This window comes from Gekko japonicus, unplaced genomic scaffold (assembly GCF_001447785.1).
Source record: "Gekko japonicus isolate JY-2015 unplaced genomic scaffold, Gekko_japonicus_V1.1 scaffold2762, whole genome shotgun sequence".
NCBI lineage: Eukaryota > Metazoa > Chordata > Lepidosauria > Squamata > Gekkonidae > Gekko > Gekko japonicus.
The window spans coordinates 62,494-81,923 of NW_015173220.1; the positions used below are offsets into that span (position 1 = coordinate 62,494).

At 48.6% G+C, this 19,430-nt stretch overlaps 1 protein-coding gene across 1 annotated transcript in view; it reads right to left on the minus strand.

Moving 5' to 3' along the window:
- EML3 (echinoderm microtubule associated protein like 3) overlaps nt 1–14,165 on the minus strand; it is a 39,568-nt gene extending 25,403 nt beyond the window's left edge. The window contains exons 1-3 of the mRNA XM_015422708.1: nt 14,005–14,165; nt 8,464–8,563; nt 5,890–6,444 (exon numbers count right to left, since the gene is read on the minus strand). Coding sequence (XP_015278194.1) covers nt 5,890–6,386 — 497 coding nt within the window. The 5' untranslated portion in view covers nt 6,387–6,444; nt 8,464–8,563; nt 14,005–14,165. The remainder of the gene's footprint in view (nt 1–5,889; nt 6,445–8,463; nt 8,564–14,004) is intronic.
- Nucleotides 14,166–19,430: the final 5,265 nt, after the last annotated feature.

Below are 19,430 nucleotides of genomic sequence, written 5' to 3' on the forward strand. Positions count from 1 at the left end.
AAAAAACCCCAGGATCCCTGGCCAAACTGGCTTGGAGAAAAGTTGCTTCCTGACCCCAACGTGGCAATCAGCATTTCCCTGGGCATGTTAGAAAGGACCACAAGAACTAAGCACTGATGCAACCCTTCATGCCTTCCCTTCTCATGATCTGCCTAAGTCCACAGAATCAGCATTGCTGTCCAAAAAAAGTAGGAGAGCCCACCACCTTCCCGAGGGAGCCTATTCCACTGAGGAACTGCTCTAATTGTCAGGAAGTTCTTCCTAATGTTTCTGAAAACTCTTCTGATTTAATTTCAGCCCACTGGTTCTGGTCCGACTTTCTGGGACAACAGAAAACAACTCCGCACCATCCTCTATATGACAGCCCTTCAAGTACTTGAAGATGGTTATCATATCACCTCTCAGTCCTCTCCAGGCTAAACATACCCAGCCTTTCCTCACAGGACTTGGTCTCCAGACCCCTCACCATCTTTGTTGCCCTCCTCTGGACACGTTCCAGCTTGTCTATATCCTTCTTAAATTATGGTGCCCAAAAGTGAACACAATACTCTAGGTGAGGTCTAACCAGAGCAGAGTAAAGCGATACCATCACTTTGCATGATCTGGACACTATACTTCTGTTGACACAGCCCAAAATTGCATTTGTCTTTTTAGCTACAACATCACATTGCTGTCTCATGTTCAGTGAATGGTCTACTAAGACCCCTAGATCCTTTTCACACATACTACTGCCAAGACAATTCTCCCCCATCACATAACTATGCATTTGATTTTTCCTACCTAAAGGTAGAACTTTACATTTATCCCTGTTAAAATTAGTTTTATCTCTTTTAGCCCAGTTTTCCAGCCCGTCAAGATCATCTGTCTTCTACTGTATTTGCTACCCCTTCCAATTTAGTACCATTGCAAATTTAATAAGCATTCCCTAATGTCAACTCAGTGTGCAATGGCAATAAAAAAGGCAAATGCTATGCTGGGGGTTGTTAGGAAGAGGACTGAAAACAAATCAGCCAGTATCAAAATGTCTGTGAATAAATCAATGGTGTGCCCTCATTTGGAATACTATGTACAGTTCTGGTCATCACACCTCAAAAAAGATATTATAGCATTTGAAATAGTGCAGAAAAAGGCAACTAAAATGAAGAAAGGTTAAAGAGGTTACAGCTCTTTAGCTTGGAGAAACAATGACAGAGGGGTGACATGATAGAGGTTTACAAAATTATGCATGGGACAGAGCAGGTAGAGAAAGAAGTACTTTTCTCCCTTTCTCACAATACAAAAACTTGTGGGCACTCAATGAAATTAATGAGCGGTAGGTTTAGAATAGATAAAAGAAAGTACTTCTTCACCCCAAGAGTAACGCATGGAATTCACTGCCACAAGAAGTGGCGGCGGCTACAAGCCTAGACAGCTTCAAGACGGGATTAGATAAACATATCAAGCAGAGGTCCATCAGTGGCTATTAGCCACAAGGTATAGATGGAACACTCTGTCTGGGCCAGTGATGCTCTGTCTTCTTGGTGCTTGGGGGGCAACAGTGGGAGAGTTTCTGGAGTTCTGGCCCTGCTGGTGGACCTCCTGATGGCACCTAGTTTTTGGCCACTGTGTTACACAGTGTTGGACTGGATGGGCCATTGGCCTGATTCAACATGGCTTCTCTTATGTTCTTATGGTTGTTTTAACCTCCCCTCTCCACCCCAGATGGACTGTGGCTCAGTGGTAAAGAATCTGCTTTGCATACAGAAGGTCCTAGGTTCAAATCCTGGCTTCTCCAACTAAAAATATCAAATATGAGGTGATGTGAAAGACCTCTGCTTGAGACCTTGGAGATCTACTGCCTGTCTGAGGAGACAGGACTGCCCTTGACAGACCCAGTGGTCTCACTCAAGGCAGTTTCATGCACGTATCTGTGTGAGGGTAACAATTCTCACTGTGTCATTTCCCAAACTGAAGGGGGGGGGGATAAGCACAATATGAGTTTCTTCTACCTGGGAAGGGGGGCATTTCCAAATGGGGAAACAGCAGACGATGGAGGAGGAAAAGAATTACTCCCCCTTCTCCAACACTGCTGCCGCGATCCAGATTGTCCCCATACACATAGTGGCTTTTTCAGGCCAAATTACAGGCCTGGAGTTCCTGTTTTGGATGCCACATGTAATTTTTGCACTTTTTCTCCCCAAGTTGTTTTAAGCAATGGGGATGGAGCGGCTCGAGTCCTTCCCTGCTCTCCCTTCCTCCAAGAAGTAACAACCAACCCCCTTGTTCTCAGGGACTGCTTCCTGGTACTCAAAGAAAATTTCTGGACTGCAGTGTGGGTGCTACGCTCTGCCCAAAGCTGCATATATAGACTGGTTTTACTAAACCCTCGATTCGGCCAAGAAAGAAGTGGGAGAAAGATGAGGCAGGAAAGGAACTAAGGAAATGAGGGAGGGCTGGGGCACAGGGCAGCGAATGGCCCATATTAGATACGAGACTCGAGGCAGCAGGTGAACAGTGATAACAGCTTTATTGAAACGAAATCAGAAGAACCAGAACGAGACAAACAACAGAGCAACAGGCTCTTTTCGAAACAGTCCGGGCTTGGCAAGCCACGCCCACATGTCAGATAACATCCAATCAGATACTGTACATAAAGACCAATCACTTTGCTTCCCTCCAGAACTTCCCTTGTTCTGATAGGTCGGTTTACAATACCTTGTATCAGGACCCAAGAGACCCCTAGGGGTCAGGGCGGTATAGCAAGTTGAATGAAATAAATATAAATAAATAAATAAGCTCGATACATACAACATTCCATTCCATACATAACAGCCCAGAAGTCCTGGTCCTCACCAGTGTTGTCCACGCGAGATCCACATTTACTTCCCAGATATGCAATAAAAACTAGGGAGGTGGTGGGGAGGCTGCCTCTCAGTTAAGTCCTGCTCTGGACCACTAAACTGACCACAGAGGCCTATCATGCATGAGCGTTTTATCTCACTTTCCCTGTGCATGCCCATTGGGTTTTCTTTGTCATTCTGCATTGATTTCCCTCCCTTCAGAACTCAATTTACTTTCTGGTCGCTGTTTCCCCAGGTTTTCTGAGAGTGATTTTGTGCCGATTTCCCCCTTGTTTTGCTTCCAAGCCAAAGGTAATTCAAAAGCATTCAGATTACCTCGGGTTCCCCCACCCCCACCTTTTTGCCGCCCCTCAAAGGTCACTCCCCCACCCACATTGAGGTTGTTCCGCCCACTCGGCACCTTCTGTCATCCTCCCCCCCCCTTTATCAGTGTACAAGCTCCATTTTCCTCTCATTTTAAAATTTTAATTGTTTTTTACAAGCGGCATGAGTCTAGCGATATGAGACTATCGCTAGTCTCGGATTGCTGAATTAAAAAATTTAAACGACGGGGGAAAGTTTACAAGGAGCTGTGCAAGGTTTAGTTCCCTGCTGGTATTGACTTGAAAGGGGGATCAGAGAGGAGGCAAACAGCAGCATCCCCAGTGCAAAAAAAAAAAAGGATTTCAGTGCTACATGGAAACAAAATAAAGATCATCAGTGCAGAATGAAATTGACGTGAGATGTAAAGAGAGAGATGGGAAGAAGGAAGGGAAGGCTGAAGCTTTGAAAATATTTTTTCCCTTTAATGCTTTAGTGATCAAAGTTGCAGGGGGGCATTTTGGCAGTCTCTAGAAGCCTAACGTTAAAATGGTGGCTGAGCCACATGGACCTTCTGCAAACTGCCGAACTTAAGAATCGTTTGGGATTGATCTGTTTGGAGGACAGAGTGCAAATGTACACAGGACAGGCTTTAAAAAACTGCCAAGATCATGACCAGTGTGTAGGATCAAATCAGAGGATCATAAAGAGAAAACCATGCAAATTTGCAAGGAAGGACAGGAAATCAGCGCTACATCAGGGCATCAACATTGATGCTGCATCAGGGCATCAACAAAAATACTCCCTTTTTTCAATTTAGTAAAAAAGCTCTCCAGAGCTCTCCAGAGCTTCTGCCAGAGGACTTCTCCTCCATACAAATTGCAGCCCTGCGCAAAGCCTGGTGGAGTTTCAGCCGACTCTGCACAGGCATATGCGCGCACACACACACACATGTTGCCAACAATGACAGCTTGCAGTGCCAGTATCAGTGGGTTCTACCATGCATTCTGTACACTCAACATGTTCCCCCATATTATGGTGACTCTTTCCCATTTTTCACAGTGGCTGGTAACACAGCAGAGAATCCCCTAGTGCTCTGCAATATGGAAAACAAGGGGCAACTGCTTGTCAGTTCCAAAAAAAGTATTGTCAGTTTCAACATCGGTTCCCTTCCCCCTTTACCTGCCTTCCTTCCTGTTCCCTTTCATTACAAGAACTAACACTAAAATGGATGCACAAAACCTGGACCATGAGGATTTAAATGGAAGGCACTTGCTGGACGCTACTGTGCAGCTGCAATAGGGCAAGTGCGTAAACTTTGGACACCACCTCCCACACGTCACAAGTGATGTTCCACCCTGTAATGTACCCAGTTCAGACCGCGTGGCCAGCTGGGGCTCCACGTGGTCAAGCACAAACGTCGAGCTTCGCTCAACGAGACAATGGACAATGCGGATCCTAGCCCGCTCCAATCAGGGGGCTAGGTTCCCGGCCGAGAGCCTATGGAACTCTTGGCCAATGTAAATAACCTATTGGGAAGTGGGTGTGTTTTGGGTGGCGGTTTCACTGGTAATATAAGCCGGCCTGCGAGCCGACCAAGGTCGTCTTGTTCCTGATCGAATAAAGTACTCTTTGCTGAAATCACTCTCCGTCTGCGTACTTTTCACACCCTGATTTAGAAAAGTGGGTTTTTAAAATTGTGGCTGCCGAATAAATACACCACAGGAAAAATAATGGTGTGTAAGGTGGACACAGAATCCAAAATCAAGATTAAAGGCTTACAGCTCTGAAAATCTGCAGTAAGATGCACATGTGTAATGGGCCAGAGCTGGCAGCTGAACCAAAGAGTTTTGGCTCCCACCCAAGTATAAAACCCAAGAATCCAGCCTGGTGCCAGCCTCTAAACCACCGCCCCCTAATTCCCTTCCTGGATATGGTTCGATCTCATAAGTCCTGGCACCCATCCTCTAGACTTTACCAAGGGCCAGGCACAGAATCCAGGAATCCTGCCTTTCTGCTCAGACCTGCCAAACCTCATTCCCTCACCCAGACTTAGATATGATTTAAAGAAACCCTAGGAGTCTTGAGTCCCACATTCCAAATCTGAAACGGCCACCTTGATCCTGGATCCAGGAAGAGAGTTCAAGAATTCCACTCCCCTGCCTTGCTTAACGTGAAACGCCACACACTGTTCAGAACAGCAAAGGAATCCAGACGCACCATATTCCCAGCCAGGGCTGGCATCAACATACCCTGAGGTTGGGCCAGCTGCCAGTGCTCACTGCTGCTGACCCCCTCCTCCCAACTCACTTATTCGCAAGTGCTCCACGGTGCTCCCAGATACACTCACCGCTCACTGGGGAAAGGGCTGCAGGCAGCAGTGAGCACAGGCAGTGGGAAAGCTCGCAATCGGGAGGACACACAGGCGGGTGGGAGGCATGCAGGTGGAAGGAAGGGAAGGAGGGCATGTGTGGGAGCCTGGTAGCGGGTAGAACTCCCTGCCTGGGGCCACTCAAAACCTGGAACCAGCCCTGTAGAATCCCCGCTTCTGGAAAACCTTTCTGCTCTGTGGTCCTCCTAATGAACCGTCTGGGGGCAGCTGCCATTCCAGTAATGCTGAGGATAAACATGGGTGGCTCGGATCAGTGCCCCCAAGCCAGAGAACACTGAGAGCTGGCTTTATGTTTAATAAATACTTCTTCGCCCAGCCCCGTCTCCCACTTCTCCTTCTCCCTGTCAGCAAACTCACAGTTCTTTCTTGTTGGCCATCAAGCTCTGAACAGCTGGCACCGGGGAGGCGGGGGTGCTGCTCCCTTCCGACGGAGACCCGGGGAATGTTGTCATCTCCTGCCCCAGTGGCTGCGCCGAGGGTTGGGACTGCCCCACGCTTGGCACTTTGTCAATGCTGTCTTCAGAGGGAGACCCTCCGACGTCTTCAACTTCATCGAAGCAAGCATCGGGGATGAAGCAACTGTCTCCTTGGGTCTGGAGTTCCTTCCGAAGACTCTGCCCTTCCAAGGCAAAGCCCAGGTCCACACCAGCACCTTGTATTCCAAAGGAGTTTTTAATCGGGTTGGGATGACCGCCGCTAGCCAGGCCACCAATGCAGTCTCTTTCCCCCATGTCAGTGGGGAGTTGGACCGGCTCTCCCCTATCATGCCCGTTGATCAGGCTTTGTCCTTGTCTCAGCACCAGCACAGCCGACTCCTCCGTCTGGGTCCCAACGGTGACCCTCAGCCCCTGCATCCTTTTGGCTCCAGGCAGCAGCTCTGTACGGCCTCCTGTCTGCTGGGTGGCAGGTGAACTACACATCAAAACAAAATTAGTTGTGGAACACCGACTTGCTTCATCGTACCTTGCAGATACCCCATTGTGTATCCAACCCCCTGCCAAAGAAAACCCCTGTTAGCATTGATTGTTTTTGAAAGGTAAATGTGGCAGCAGCGGGATTAACACACAATAACTGAGCGATACTTTCCAAATGCCTTTTTTTCCAAAAGAAGTACCTTGGCTGCAGGAATGTGATGCTTTGTCAGCACTTCAAACCACGGTATTTAATCACCAGGAAGAGGCAATAGCCCAGGCACCACACCCTCCAATCAGGGACATCAATTGTATTTGTAAATGGCATGGCACCTACTGGACAGTATCTGTGAGGTGGGTGTCAGCTCTGCTGCCATATTGTTTATAGCCTAAGGTTCGCCTGCATGACCTGCGTGCAAGTTGGTGCCACATTCCTTTTCCCTTGCCTCTTCCCGTGTTATCTCTGACCTTGTATTCATGCCTGTGTAGTGTCTCCACATTAATTAACTGTGAGACTACTTTCGTTTCCCAGCATTCATTCCTAGGCCGATTGGCCCACAGGTGGTGGTGGGGAACCATTCAAATCCGCAATATCTCTATATGCTTGTTCTGTGCTAGCTATTCCTAACATTGACCATGTTCCTGCAACCATAGTACTGACAATAAAGTATAACCTTCTTGGAAGCGTGTGCTGAGTTGTCTGACTGTGGGTCCTGACAGTGGGCATCTATTGGATAGTATCTCCAGTATCAGGAAAGGGCCTGCCTGCATTCTTAGATAATCTTCCGAGGCTCTGCTCTGTGGTTTAAATTGTATTGTATTGGTCACCGTTTAAGTAATTAACATTTTATACAGTTTGGAAACCACCCCAAATATTTTTGTACTAAATGATGGGATAGAAATACTTGGACAAAATAAATCAATAAATGGCAAGTGGCTTGCTTGGACGAAATCCCAGGTGCTGTTAAACCCAGCTTTCTGTTCCCACCAGTGACCAGCCAGATGCTTCTGAAAACGTGAAAACGGGGCATAACGGCAATAGCTCATCTGTGACTCAGAGCTGCACCCGGATGTTAGCTAGCATAACTATTAGCTCTGAAAAGAGCCACCAACCTTGACCCTTGAATGCGTTTAATCCTTTTCTAAAGCTGTATGTATTAGTGGCCACATTGGTTTGGTGTAGTGGTTAGGAGCATGGAACTCTAACCTGGGAGAACCGGGTTTGATGCCCCACTCCTCCACATGCAGCTGTTGGTGTGACCTTGGGTCAGTCACTAGTTTTCTCAGAGCTGTTCTCTCAAGGGCAGTTCTCAAAAGAGCTCTCTCAGCCCCACCTACCTCACAAGGTGTCTGTTGTGGGGAGGGGAAGGGAAATGGATTGTAAGCTGCTCTAAGACTCCTTTGGGTAGTGAAGGGTGGGGTATAAATCCAATCTCCTCCTCTTTTTCTTCATCTTATGGTAAAAAGGTAAAGGTTCCCTTGCTTGAAAGCCAGTCAAATCCAACTCTAGGGTTGCGGTGCTCATCTCAGTTTCAAAGCCGAAGAGCCAGCGCTGTCCGAAGACATTTCCGTGGTCATGTGGCCGGCATGACTAAACACCAAGGCGCACGGAACGCTGTTACCTTCCCACTGAAGTGGTACCTATTTATCTACTTGCAATTTCTTGCTTTCGAACTGCTAGGTTGGCAGGAGCTGGAACTAGAGACAGGAGCTCACTCCGTCATGCGGCACACTCAGGTCTCGAACTGCTGAACTACCGACCTTCCACAGCCTGCAGTTCAGCGTCTTAACCGCTTGAGCCACCGCAGCTCCCACCTTATGGTAGTGAGTCCCATAAGTTATTTATGCATTGGCTGAAGAACTACTGCACTGGTTTGGTGCATGGGTGTGGGGAACTTATCCTGACCTTACTACCAATTAAGTATTTAGAAGGCCATGGTGGAGAGTGGGTGCTAGTAGGCCCCATAAGTGGTATCCTTGCCTGAGCCCTAGATCTTTCTTCAGGAGCCCAGACGAATACCTGGAATCATTGGAGAGGGCAGGAGGTAGGATCCAGAAGGCACCATAGTCTTGTGGCAGGACTGTAGGGTCATCTCTGGTTCCTGAAGTGAGGGTGTTTGCTGCAGAAAAGCAGGAATTTGAATGCAACGTTCAACTCTATGAGCAATCTTTTGGTTTCCCTTTAGAACCCCATAATGCTGTTTTTACAAAGGACAAAACTACCAACCATGATGGCAGTAGACACACATTTATTTAATCATGCACCTACCAATGCTCCCTCTAAGCTCTGGAGTCTTGTGAGCAAAAATTCGACTTTGTGAGCTACTGGCATTACAGTTGTGAGCAAGTGATTTGTCTACTGCATAAATTAGTTTGCTCTGGAGCCATCCTTCCTGAACGAAGACAAAAATTTGTGAGCTGGAGGCTAAAAAACTGTGAGCTAGCTCACACTTACTCAGCTTAGAGGGAACACTGGCACCTACCCCATTTATGTCTGATGTGTGGCTGGTCTGATTCTAACGTGAGTGAGGGGAAAACTCCCCGTCCCACACACTATACTTCCGCACAATCTATTGTGCCAGTCTTTCTCTCCCAGCTCGATTCCCTTCTGGTATCAGAACTAGGCTGGGAGGATAAAGAATGTAGGAAGAGAGGGCTTTCTCTGCACCTTCCAGATCCTCTGGTGAGGATAACACATCACGCATTTGACACGTGGGGTCTATCTTAGGAACGCTTACACCACAATAAACCCGTTAGCCCAGTGGTCAGTAACCATGATTATAGAGCCAAACTACATCAACATTCAGAGGCAGAGATCAACAAAAAGCCCGTGTAAGAAACTCTATTTGCATAACTGGTATATTTGCATAAAAACAGGTTGCTTACCTGTAACTGGTGATCTTCGAGTGGTCATCTGTGCATTCACACCCATGGGATCTAGTGCGCACGCGCTGGATCGATTGGCATTGTAGCAAGCTCTTTAACGGATTTTCGCGCCCAGTCCCTTGGGCATGCGCAGGAACCCCACCGCGTATGCCCAGAGGGGTGGGCGTGGACATCCTGCCAGTTCCTTCAAACCGCCTCAAATCAACCCCTATGGAAAATGTAGAAGCTGACAGCAGCGGGGAAGGAGGGCGGGTGGTGTGAATGCACAGATGACCACTCGAAGATCACCAGTTAGAGGTAAGCAACCTGTTTATCTTTGACATGGTCTCTGTGCTTCACACTCATGGGAGATGAGCGAGCAGTGGCCTACCTGGAGGAGGGTGCTGGCAGGTCCTTTACTGCGTAGCTGAAGATAGAATGCGACATCCCATGTTGGTATTAGAGTTCTTACGGACGTCTAGGGTGTAGTGCCTGACGAAGGTGTTAGGCGTGGCCCATGTAGCGGCTTTGCAAATGTCTGTCAGGGGCACTTCCTGGAGGAAGGCAGTGGAAGCAGCAACAGCTCGGGTTGAATGGGCCCGGATCGGGCCAGGCAATGGCTGTTTCACAATCAGGTAGCAGAGGTGGATGAGCCCCGCAATCCACCTTGAGAGGCGCTGAGCCGTGATGCGAGTCCCCAGCCTTGCTGGTGCGTATGAGACGAACAGTTGGGAGTCACGTCTCGCTGGGCGGGTTCTGTTCAGGTAGAACAGGAGCGCACGCTTCACATCTAAGGTGTGTAACAGTCTGTCCTCTGAGGATGTAGGAGCCGGGAAGAAATCTGGGAGGAAGACCTCTGCCGGTAGGTGGAATTCTGACACTACCTTTAGCAGGAACGAGATGTCAGGTACGAGGCGGACGCCGTCTGGTAAAAAGGACAGGTATGGCATGTCATGTCTGAAAGCTAGTATTTCTCCCACTCTCCTCGCAGAGTTTCATGTCGCAAGTCGCGAGTGGCTCAAAGGGTTTCCTCGTGAGCTGGTGAAGAACCAGAGGAAGGTCCCAGGGAACTACAGGAGTTTTGAAAGTAGGGTAGAGATGCAACAAACCTTTTAAAAAACATTTTGAAAGCGGATGGGAAAACAGTGTGCATCCGGCAACATGAACATGGTAGGCCGAAAGGGCGGCCAAATAAACTCGTAACGATGAATGGGAAAGTCCCGAGTCAGCTAGGGACAGGAGGAATTGGAAGACTTTTTCGAGACCCACAGAGGTGGCTCGAGGGGCATCATCACCTAGAGAAGAGAAGAATCTTTGCCATTTATAATGGTAGGACCTTCGCGTAGTAGGTTTTCTGGCGTTCAACAGAACATTTGCTACGCGGTTGGAAAATCCTTCGATGTTATTCTCCACGGTGTTAATTTCAATTGTGGTATGTCATGATGTAGGAGAGGGGAGTCGGACAGGAAGAGGAGGTCCTGAGCCGGAGGGAATTGATGGTATACCCCCATTGACAATTCGAGGACTGGAGTAACTTCCGTTTGAGCAGTTAAAATTTTTGGTGGAACGACTTGGGGGTTGGGAGGACCCAGAGGTTTCGTTTGATGGTGGGAAGGATTTTCAGCCGGAGGTCGAGACAGAGATGCTGAAGGTCTCGATTTATAAGGTGACCTTGATCTGTGAGCAGAGTAGTTCGAATAGCGATCCCAGTCGAAATATCCCGCAGGAGTCAGCCAGGGCATGGATGGTGGATAATTGCCATAGAGATATCTCAACTGGCGTTGATCCTAAGATATCGATGGTGGTGGGGGGATAAAAACTCTGGGGGATCGACTTCTGGATCGATCACATCTCGGAGACAAAGGAATGTGCCGCCTTTGTGAATGATCCCTATAAACTCTCTCATCGATATCGACAGTCTCGCCATGCAGACGTGGAGGTTGACGCTGCGTGCTAGTAGAAATGTGTCGATTCCGATCTGTATCGATGTCGACGATGGAGAAGGAAAGAAGGAAGGCTCTGCACCCATGGGGCAACTTAGGAGCTCCGCATTGTCGATGACGGAATAGGGACGCTCTAGTTGTTGTATAGGAGAGTCCAAAAGTTGAATGGTAGGTATCGGTGGAGGAGTGTGCGTCTCCGATATCGATGGAGCGGGGGGCACTATAGGGGCATTACCCAGTGCGGACGCCGCTACTTTCACCTTCTTTGCCGCTTTGAGGGGATTAGAGGAACCCTTTTTTTGCGGACTTATCCTTACTTGCCTTGGGCCTCTTCTTCACCGGTGTTGAGGCAGAGGATTGCGCCTTCGATCCCGGAGGCTTCGGAGCCGGTTGGACGATGTCAGAGGCAGGCCTTGATACCGGAGCCGTCGAGGTCGAAGGTCTCTCGGAGTCCATCGTTGTGGAAGGATGTAGAGCTGGATTCAAGGAGCGCCACCTTGAGGCGCGCAGCTTGGTTTTTTTGGGTTTGGTTTGAAAATCTAGCACAGTGCCGGCAAGAGTCAGGTCTGTGAGACTCTCCCAAACACAAAATACAGAGGGTGTGGAGGTCGCGCGGTGCAAGTTTACTGCCGCAGCCTTTACACCGGTTAAAAAAGCCCCACTTTTTCTCCATAGAACAGGAGAGTAGTAGAGAAAAAAGGGAGAGAGGGGAGGGGGCAGAGCCCAAAGGCCAAGCTGAGGTAACTCGACAATTCCCCCCCCCTCAGGAAAAATAAGTGTTTGGTTTTTTTTAAAGTTTAGTAGTTAACAAAGGATAATCACGAAAAAAGGAGAAAAGTGAGGAAAAAATCCAAAGAGCCGTGAGGCAAATAGCCAAAAATAGTGAACTGATCAGACCGACGGAGAAAAGGTCTTTCCAACGTGGCGGTAAGAAAGGAACTGGCGGGATGTCCGCGCCCACCCCTCTGGGCATGCGCAGTGGGGTTCCTGCGCATGCCTGAGGGACTGGGCGCGAAAATCCATTAAAGAGCTTGCTACAATGCTGATCGATCCAGTGCATGCGCACTAGATCCCATGGGTGTGAAGCACAGAGACCAGATCAAAGATCTTAACTTTACCAGTAATTGACATGTTGACTAATAACTTATCAAGTTTCTGCTGCCCCAAATAATGGTTGTCGCAAGATCATTATTAGGAAGTGGCACACACAGTAAGTGCTAAGTACACAGAGGAGCACCCTTGGCCCAATTCTGTGCATGATTCACACTCGGATTCCTGGCAACTGCTCACCTCTATCATTTCCCTTTCTGTAAATCATTTCTAAGGGCCAAACGAGATTTTATTTATTTATTTATTTATTATTCGATTTATTACCCCGCTCGAACCCCCGCTAAGGGGTCTCTGAGCGGCTTACACTTGATTCTCAATGCCTAATCTATGGCCACAGAAACACAGGGTGGGGGACAATCCCTATCAGCACCCAGTGGAGGTATCGGACGGTCTGTGTCCGGTCTGCAAGAGGGATGATGCTGTGTCCGGTCTGCAAGAGGGATGTGGCATTATTCCCTTTCCTCCACCTGTGTTTTCTACTTTATAATTTGTAAATACTAGAAAAATGACTCAACTCTCCAAGTTATTTCTCCTCCAGAGAGAACCAACCCAGGCTGTCCCTAGAACTTCTCACTGCTTGGAGAAACAAGGAGCCTGTGGCAGTATATTTCTTATCAAAAGGCTCTTTTTGTTTGTTTTGCTGCAACAGGCTAAGTGCCAAAGGGCTAGTTACACTCTTCCCTGTCTGAGTATCATTTCTTCAGACACATTCCAGCTGTGAGTCCTCTGCTGGGAATACCATTTCCAAGCATGCGGGGCCCTCAATTTGGATCAGGTCAAAGTTGGACAGGGAGAAGGGGTTTCTGTCTCCCTGACACCATTTTTCTGCCCATTGGGGGCACTATTACCCCACTGGGTGGGGGGGGGGCTACACGCAGAACCCCCTTATTTCTGTATGTCATGGTCCCAATCTGATTCGGAACTGGACTTCCTAGCAGGGGACCTGCGACAGTTGAAGACCACATTGTCTAGTTTGCCCCTTCTCTGGGAACTGGAGCTACAGTAGACTTCTCCTTGCTACCTTATAGCCCAGGGGTGGCCAAACTTGCTTAAGATAAGAGCCACATAGAATAAACGTCAAATGTTTGAGAGCCACAAGACAAGCCAGTCTGCCGGTGTGGTGGGGCTTGGAGAACACATTTAACTTTAGATGGGGAGTGAGGGAAGAAAGAAAGAAAGATAGAAAGGTGGAAAGAAAGAAAGTGGAAAGAAAGCAAATAGATGGGGGGAGGGAGGAGAAGTGGAAAGAAAACAACTTTAACTAAATGCATCCTCCAAGCCCCCCATGCCCCCATGCCAGCTGGCTAGGCTTGGAGAAGGGATTTAAAGAGACAAATGCCTTCTCCAAGCTGGCTGGTGGCGGGGCGTGTGTGCTTTGAGAATGCATTTAAAGTTTTAAAGTTGCTTTCTTTCTCTGCTTCCCCCCACCTCAAGCCTACCCAGGGTGGGGAACTGGCTGGGGAAGGGAAGACTGATCGGGGAAGCATGCCTCCCCTTCGCTCCCCCAGCTGCCCTGCCAGTAGCCGCACAATATGTGTGCAAGAGCCGCATGTGGCTCCCGAACCACAGTTTGGCCACCCCTGTTATAGCCTGTTCCATTGGCCTAGGTAGCGCCCCCTTCTGGCACTCCTCCCTGGCCTCACCTTCAAGCACCTGTCTCCTGAGCAGAGGGATCTGCTGGTCATAGAAGCTGAGTCTCCGCAGTGCGTCCGCCAAGGCCGACTTTACCAGGGTCAGCTCCTCTTCCTGGTTCCGCAGCCGGGAATCAAGGCGGGTGAGCCAGTCTGGATGGTCCAGGACACTGTTGCTACCCAAGAAGTTGTCACCTAACAAGGAAGAAACACCAAAGCTCTGATGAGTTGTTGTGGTTGTTGTTATTGTTGTTATTATTATTATGGCTGATGCACCCAACAAATGTTTTCAGAAAGTCGACAGGGCGAGGTGGGTCTTTTGCCCAGCAGGGCTTCTGATTGGCCACTGGGTATCTGATTGGCAGGGCAGATTAGAAAAAGAAGAGATTGGATTTATACCCCGCCCTTCACTACCCAAAGGAGTCTCAGGGTGGCTTACAAACTCCTTTCCCTTCCCCTCCCCACAACAGACACCCTGTGAGGTAGGTGGGGCTGAGAGAGCTCTGGCAGAAACTGCTCTTCTTCAAGAACAGCTGGGCCAGAACTATGGCTTGCCCAAGGTCATCCAGCAGCTGCAAGTGGAGGAGTGGGGAACCAAACCCGGTTCTCCCAGATTAGAGTCCGCGCACTTAACCACTACACCAAACTGGCTCTTATGTTTAAAGGTACCCTGTTAAACAGAGATTCTGCTTGAAACATTGAAGAGCTACTATTAGAGTTATATATAACCTCACTCCCTGCCATTTTGTGGTTGCCTCTGCTTCCCGTCACAGACGTTTTGTGTTTGCACCCACCACCCTCTGTTAGAATTCCAGCCAGACGGCTTGAAAAGGCTCAGGATCCCTGTTGTAGAGTGACACCACATGGGGAGGGGCTGTGGCTCAGTGGAACAGCATTTGCTTAGTATGCAGATCCCTGGCATCTCCATCTTCATATTTCATACATGATGGGCTACACCTAAGTTTCCCCAATGGGACTGTGAAGAAATGCATTATTTGGGTAGAGGTCTGACCTGGGTAAAACCTTTACCAGGAGGTTTTAAAAGATTTTTCTCTCTGGGCAGAGAACACACAGTGAAGGTGAAGTCAGTCCAATGGCTTTCCAGCCTCACCTTAGCTACCTCTTAAGAAATGCTAATATGTCCAGCTAGAGACAATAGGGTGGTCCAGTCTCCCCCGCCTCCAAGCAGGGAACAGATATTTGGAGGTATTAAAGACTAGAAGGACTCTTTGACCCAGCCAGACCTGGTCAGGGTGAGGGGAGAAAAAGAGAAATTATAAAAACTCCTTGCAGCAAGGAGGAGGGTTTTTTAGAACTCTTAACTGAGGTCTGGAGGAGGAGGCCATTGCCATGTGCTGGCCTACACCCAAGGGAGCCTTCAAGGTAATGGTTACTCTGTAGAGCTCTGTAACTTTCTAAGCTAAGGCGCCTGCCTTATATTTAACAACAGATAGAGCATGTATAGAGGGAGGGACACAGCAACTATTTTACCCATTTCTTTTAAATCCCTTGTTCAGTCTGGGGCTATGCAAAAAGTATGCTTAAACATTTTCTTTTCAATAAATATTTTATCACTTTTGATCCTGGGAGTGGTTATCTGTACCACAAAGACCTCTACCATCTCGGACACGCTATTTTACAAGGAGTGCCAGGAGGGGGAAGGCAGTCAGTTAGCAAGTGGCTATTCCTCTGGGGGCACACAAAGCCGTAAACTGTCCCCATTGTGACCAAGCGCTGGACAGTGGGAGACTCAGAGGCAAGGCCTCAGAACTTGGAAGAAGTTGGGAGTCCTAACCCTCCCAGTGGGCAATACCTACAAAGGTTAGGTGGTGGTGGTGGGTTACCACAGAGAGAGCAAAGCCTCTCAATGTGCTGGGAAAACATAAGAGGCAGGGCAGAAAGGGCCTGCAGGCTGGAGCAGGACTGTTCCACCACAGGGACAAAAAAACTGAATCTGTTTCAGGTTAGGAAATAGGCTCCGGCAGAGGCTTAAGCCTCCCCATACAGAGGCCCCAATCCTGTACACTTAGGAATTAAGTTTCAACATGGAACTCCAAATGCACATCTGGTCAACAGGATCTGGGGCAGGCCTTTGCAAAGGATCTAGCATCCTGTCTCTAGCAAGCTGCTAATCAAGCAGCAAATGATATTTCTCTCTTCATGGTGTACTGCCTCTGTACATGGAAGTTCTTCTTTTGGGCTATCATGGCTAGTAGGTTTTGTAGATACAGTAGGGTCTCCATTCCCCAGTTGGGGGTGGGGGATACTCTGGTTTTGCGGGCTCCTGCCAGCTGCCGGCCAGTGTGAAGAAATCCCCTCCTAAAACAGCGATGTTGCCAGAAATAAATGCGACCTACTTATGTCACCCAGCAGTGACATAGGCACGTTGGGTGACATGGGGGGGACACTCTGGTTTTGGGGCAAAAGTTTATGGTTTGAGGCTGATTCTACCATGGAGTTTTGCCCCAAAACCAGAGTGTCACCCCCGACGTGCCTATATCACTTCCAGGTGACAGGCATGTTGCACGACAACACTCCTGGCTCCCGAAATGTCCCCCCCATCCACCCAGTAACGCTTCCAACGGACCTGGCAACCCTAAAATACAGCCTCTATGGACTAACTGAATCTTTTAAAAGCATGCTCAATACTAGTGGTCATTGCCATCTGAAAAGTACTGGGTTCGCCGCATGGAGGACTCGGACGACGACATACTGTAGCACATGTTTATTGTACTTTACACAAAGACTAACTTTAACGGCCAACAGGGCCAACTATATACATATCCACCCAGCAACCCCCCCGCTCCCATTGGAGGGTTTGAATGTCCCGCCAAGGTGGCTATTGGTTGGGGCTGGGGGATCCAGGATCCGAAGTTTCCATTGTTCTAGGATCCAAGCTCTGGCCTGTTCGCGGACCCTGGTGGTGGTCCACGTACATAACACCATCTGTTACCAGTTCTGCACATTTGTATTAGTATGGGGAGAAATACTTACTTTTGTCTGTCCTGAATTTTCTGCCCAACGATTTCATCAGATTTCAAACACTGTATGGTTCTTGGGGGCAAGGACCTGATTACGTTACCGTGTAAAACATTATGTTAATTGATGGAGGGCCCTCTAAAAGAAGCCTAACAACCACCACTCCAAAATGAAAACAGTGTTTTTAAATATACCATGGCCCTCTTCCAGACCTGGGCCTATGCATCCATGAGCTTCTAATGCTTTTAAGGAGGAGCCATTTCCTGCATCACAGAGCACTCATTTTAAATTTAAAATTTTTCAGAAATTATTTTTGTCTCAATTCACAATGGTCCCAACTGTCTCTAATTCAAACACAGAGGGAAGAGGTAAAGTTTCTCACTTTGGCCCTGTCCTGGGGCGCCATAGTTCCCAGAAAAAAAGGGAGAGAGGGGGAAACTCAGTTTGGTTCAAGCCAGGACCTCTGGCCCAATCCTGCGGGCAAAGAGCCCAGGTCTTGCCTCATGCCCAGGCAGCCTTGTTTGTGCTGGCAGGGAAGGAAAAGTGGCAGTTAGGAGGAAACAGCTCCCGCCTCAGACATTCCTGACACCACCGTAAGCCACAGAACATGGGGCCCTGAATAGCCGAGCAAGGAGGACTTTTGACCTGAGGGGGAAGAGAAGACTGTGCCCACCCAAGATCCCTTCACACAGATTTAGTAACCCTTTAACAACCATTTCAGAACCAAGGAGATTCACGAGTGGGTGGGGAAAGTCTTCCTTTTCCTTTTCGATTCCTTAAAATCAAGGAATCTAGATCACCGATTGTGATCATGGAACTAAAAAGTGGCAGTTGTTCCAGATAAATATTGTTAACTTACATACGCTGGGGTAAGTGTACGTATTGCCTGCCGGTGGTAGGGATTAGAATCTAGTTTGTCTGGAATCAGGGTGGGGCTGGAGGGCAGGCTGTTATTTTGGCTGGTTTCAAGTGCTCAAACTTGGTGAATGCCATTTGGGGCAGTTTCCTAAAACTGCAGGAAGATAATACTGTAACGGTAATCCTTAGGATTTGTAGGGTGCTTTCAAGCGCTCAGAGCATTTAGTATACATTATCCAGTAATCTTTACAATGAGCCTCGAAGGCAAGCCAACATTATAGAGAGCCAGTGTGGTATAGTGGTTAAGGGCATCAGACAAGTATCTGGGAGACCCATGTTCAAGCCCCCACTCATGCCTTGGAAGCCCACTAGGGATGCCATTCCCCAGTTGGAAGCAGGGGATCCCCCAGTTTTTCAGGCATCTGCCCAACACTGGCCAGCTGGGGCAATTCTGCCCACAAGCGCAACGTGCTGACGTCATGCAGAAGTGACATCATCACACTGGCAACGCTCTGGTTTTGGGGCGAAACTCTACGGTTTGAGGGTGGTTTTACCATAGAGTTTTGCCCCAAAACCAGAGCGTCGCCTTGCAATATCGCCGATGTGATGATGTCACTTCTGTGTGACGTCAGCACGTTGCTACGCTCCGCCCCCACTCTCAGAAAGTCCCTCTCCCTCCCCCACCAGTGCGATCATTGGACCTGGCAACCCTAAAGCTCACTGGATCCAATCCCCTCTTGAAGCATGGGATTGAGCAGGTCGAGAAAGAAGTACTTTTCTCCCTTTCTCACAATACAAGAACTCATGGGCACTCAATGAAATTGCTGATAAAAGGAAGTACTTCTTCACCCAAAGACAGATCAACACATGGAATTCACTGCCACAGGAGGTGACGGTGGCTACAAGCATGGACGGCTTCAAGAGGGAATTAGATAAACGTATGAAGCAGAGGTCCATCAGTGGCTATTAGCCACAAGGTATCGATAGGAACTCTTAGTCTGGGACAAGAGATGTACTGTATTCTTGGTGCTTGGGGGGGCAACAGTGGGAGGGCTTCTAGCGTCCTGGCCCCATTTTTTGGTTTCCAACTCTACAGGACTGCTTTTGTGTGTTTTCTCAAATTGGCCTGGGCAAACACAATCAGGGACAGAGGTTCTGTCTTACAGTTGGGAGCAGGGGATCCCCCAGTTTTCAGGCATCTGCCCAACACTGGTCAGCTGGGGAAATCCTGCCCACAAACCCAACGTGCTGACGTCATGCAGAAGTGACATCATCACACTGGCAATGCTCTGGTTTTGGGGCAAAACTCTATGGCTTGAGGGTGATTTTACCATAGAGTTTTGCCCCAAAACCAGAGTGTCGTCTTGCAATATCGCCGATGTGATGATGTCACTTCTGTGTGACGTCAGCATGTTGCTACGCTCCGCCCCCACTCTCAGAAAGTCCCTCTCCCTCCCCCACCAGTGTGATCATTGGACCTGGCAACCCTAAAGCTCCCTGAATGACCTTGGGCCAGTTATATATTCTCAGTCTAACCTACCTCACAGGGTGGTTGTGAGGATAAAATGGAGGAGAGAAAAATGATGCAAGCCACTTTGAGT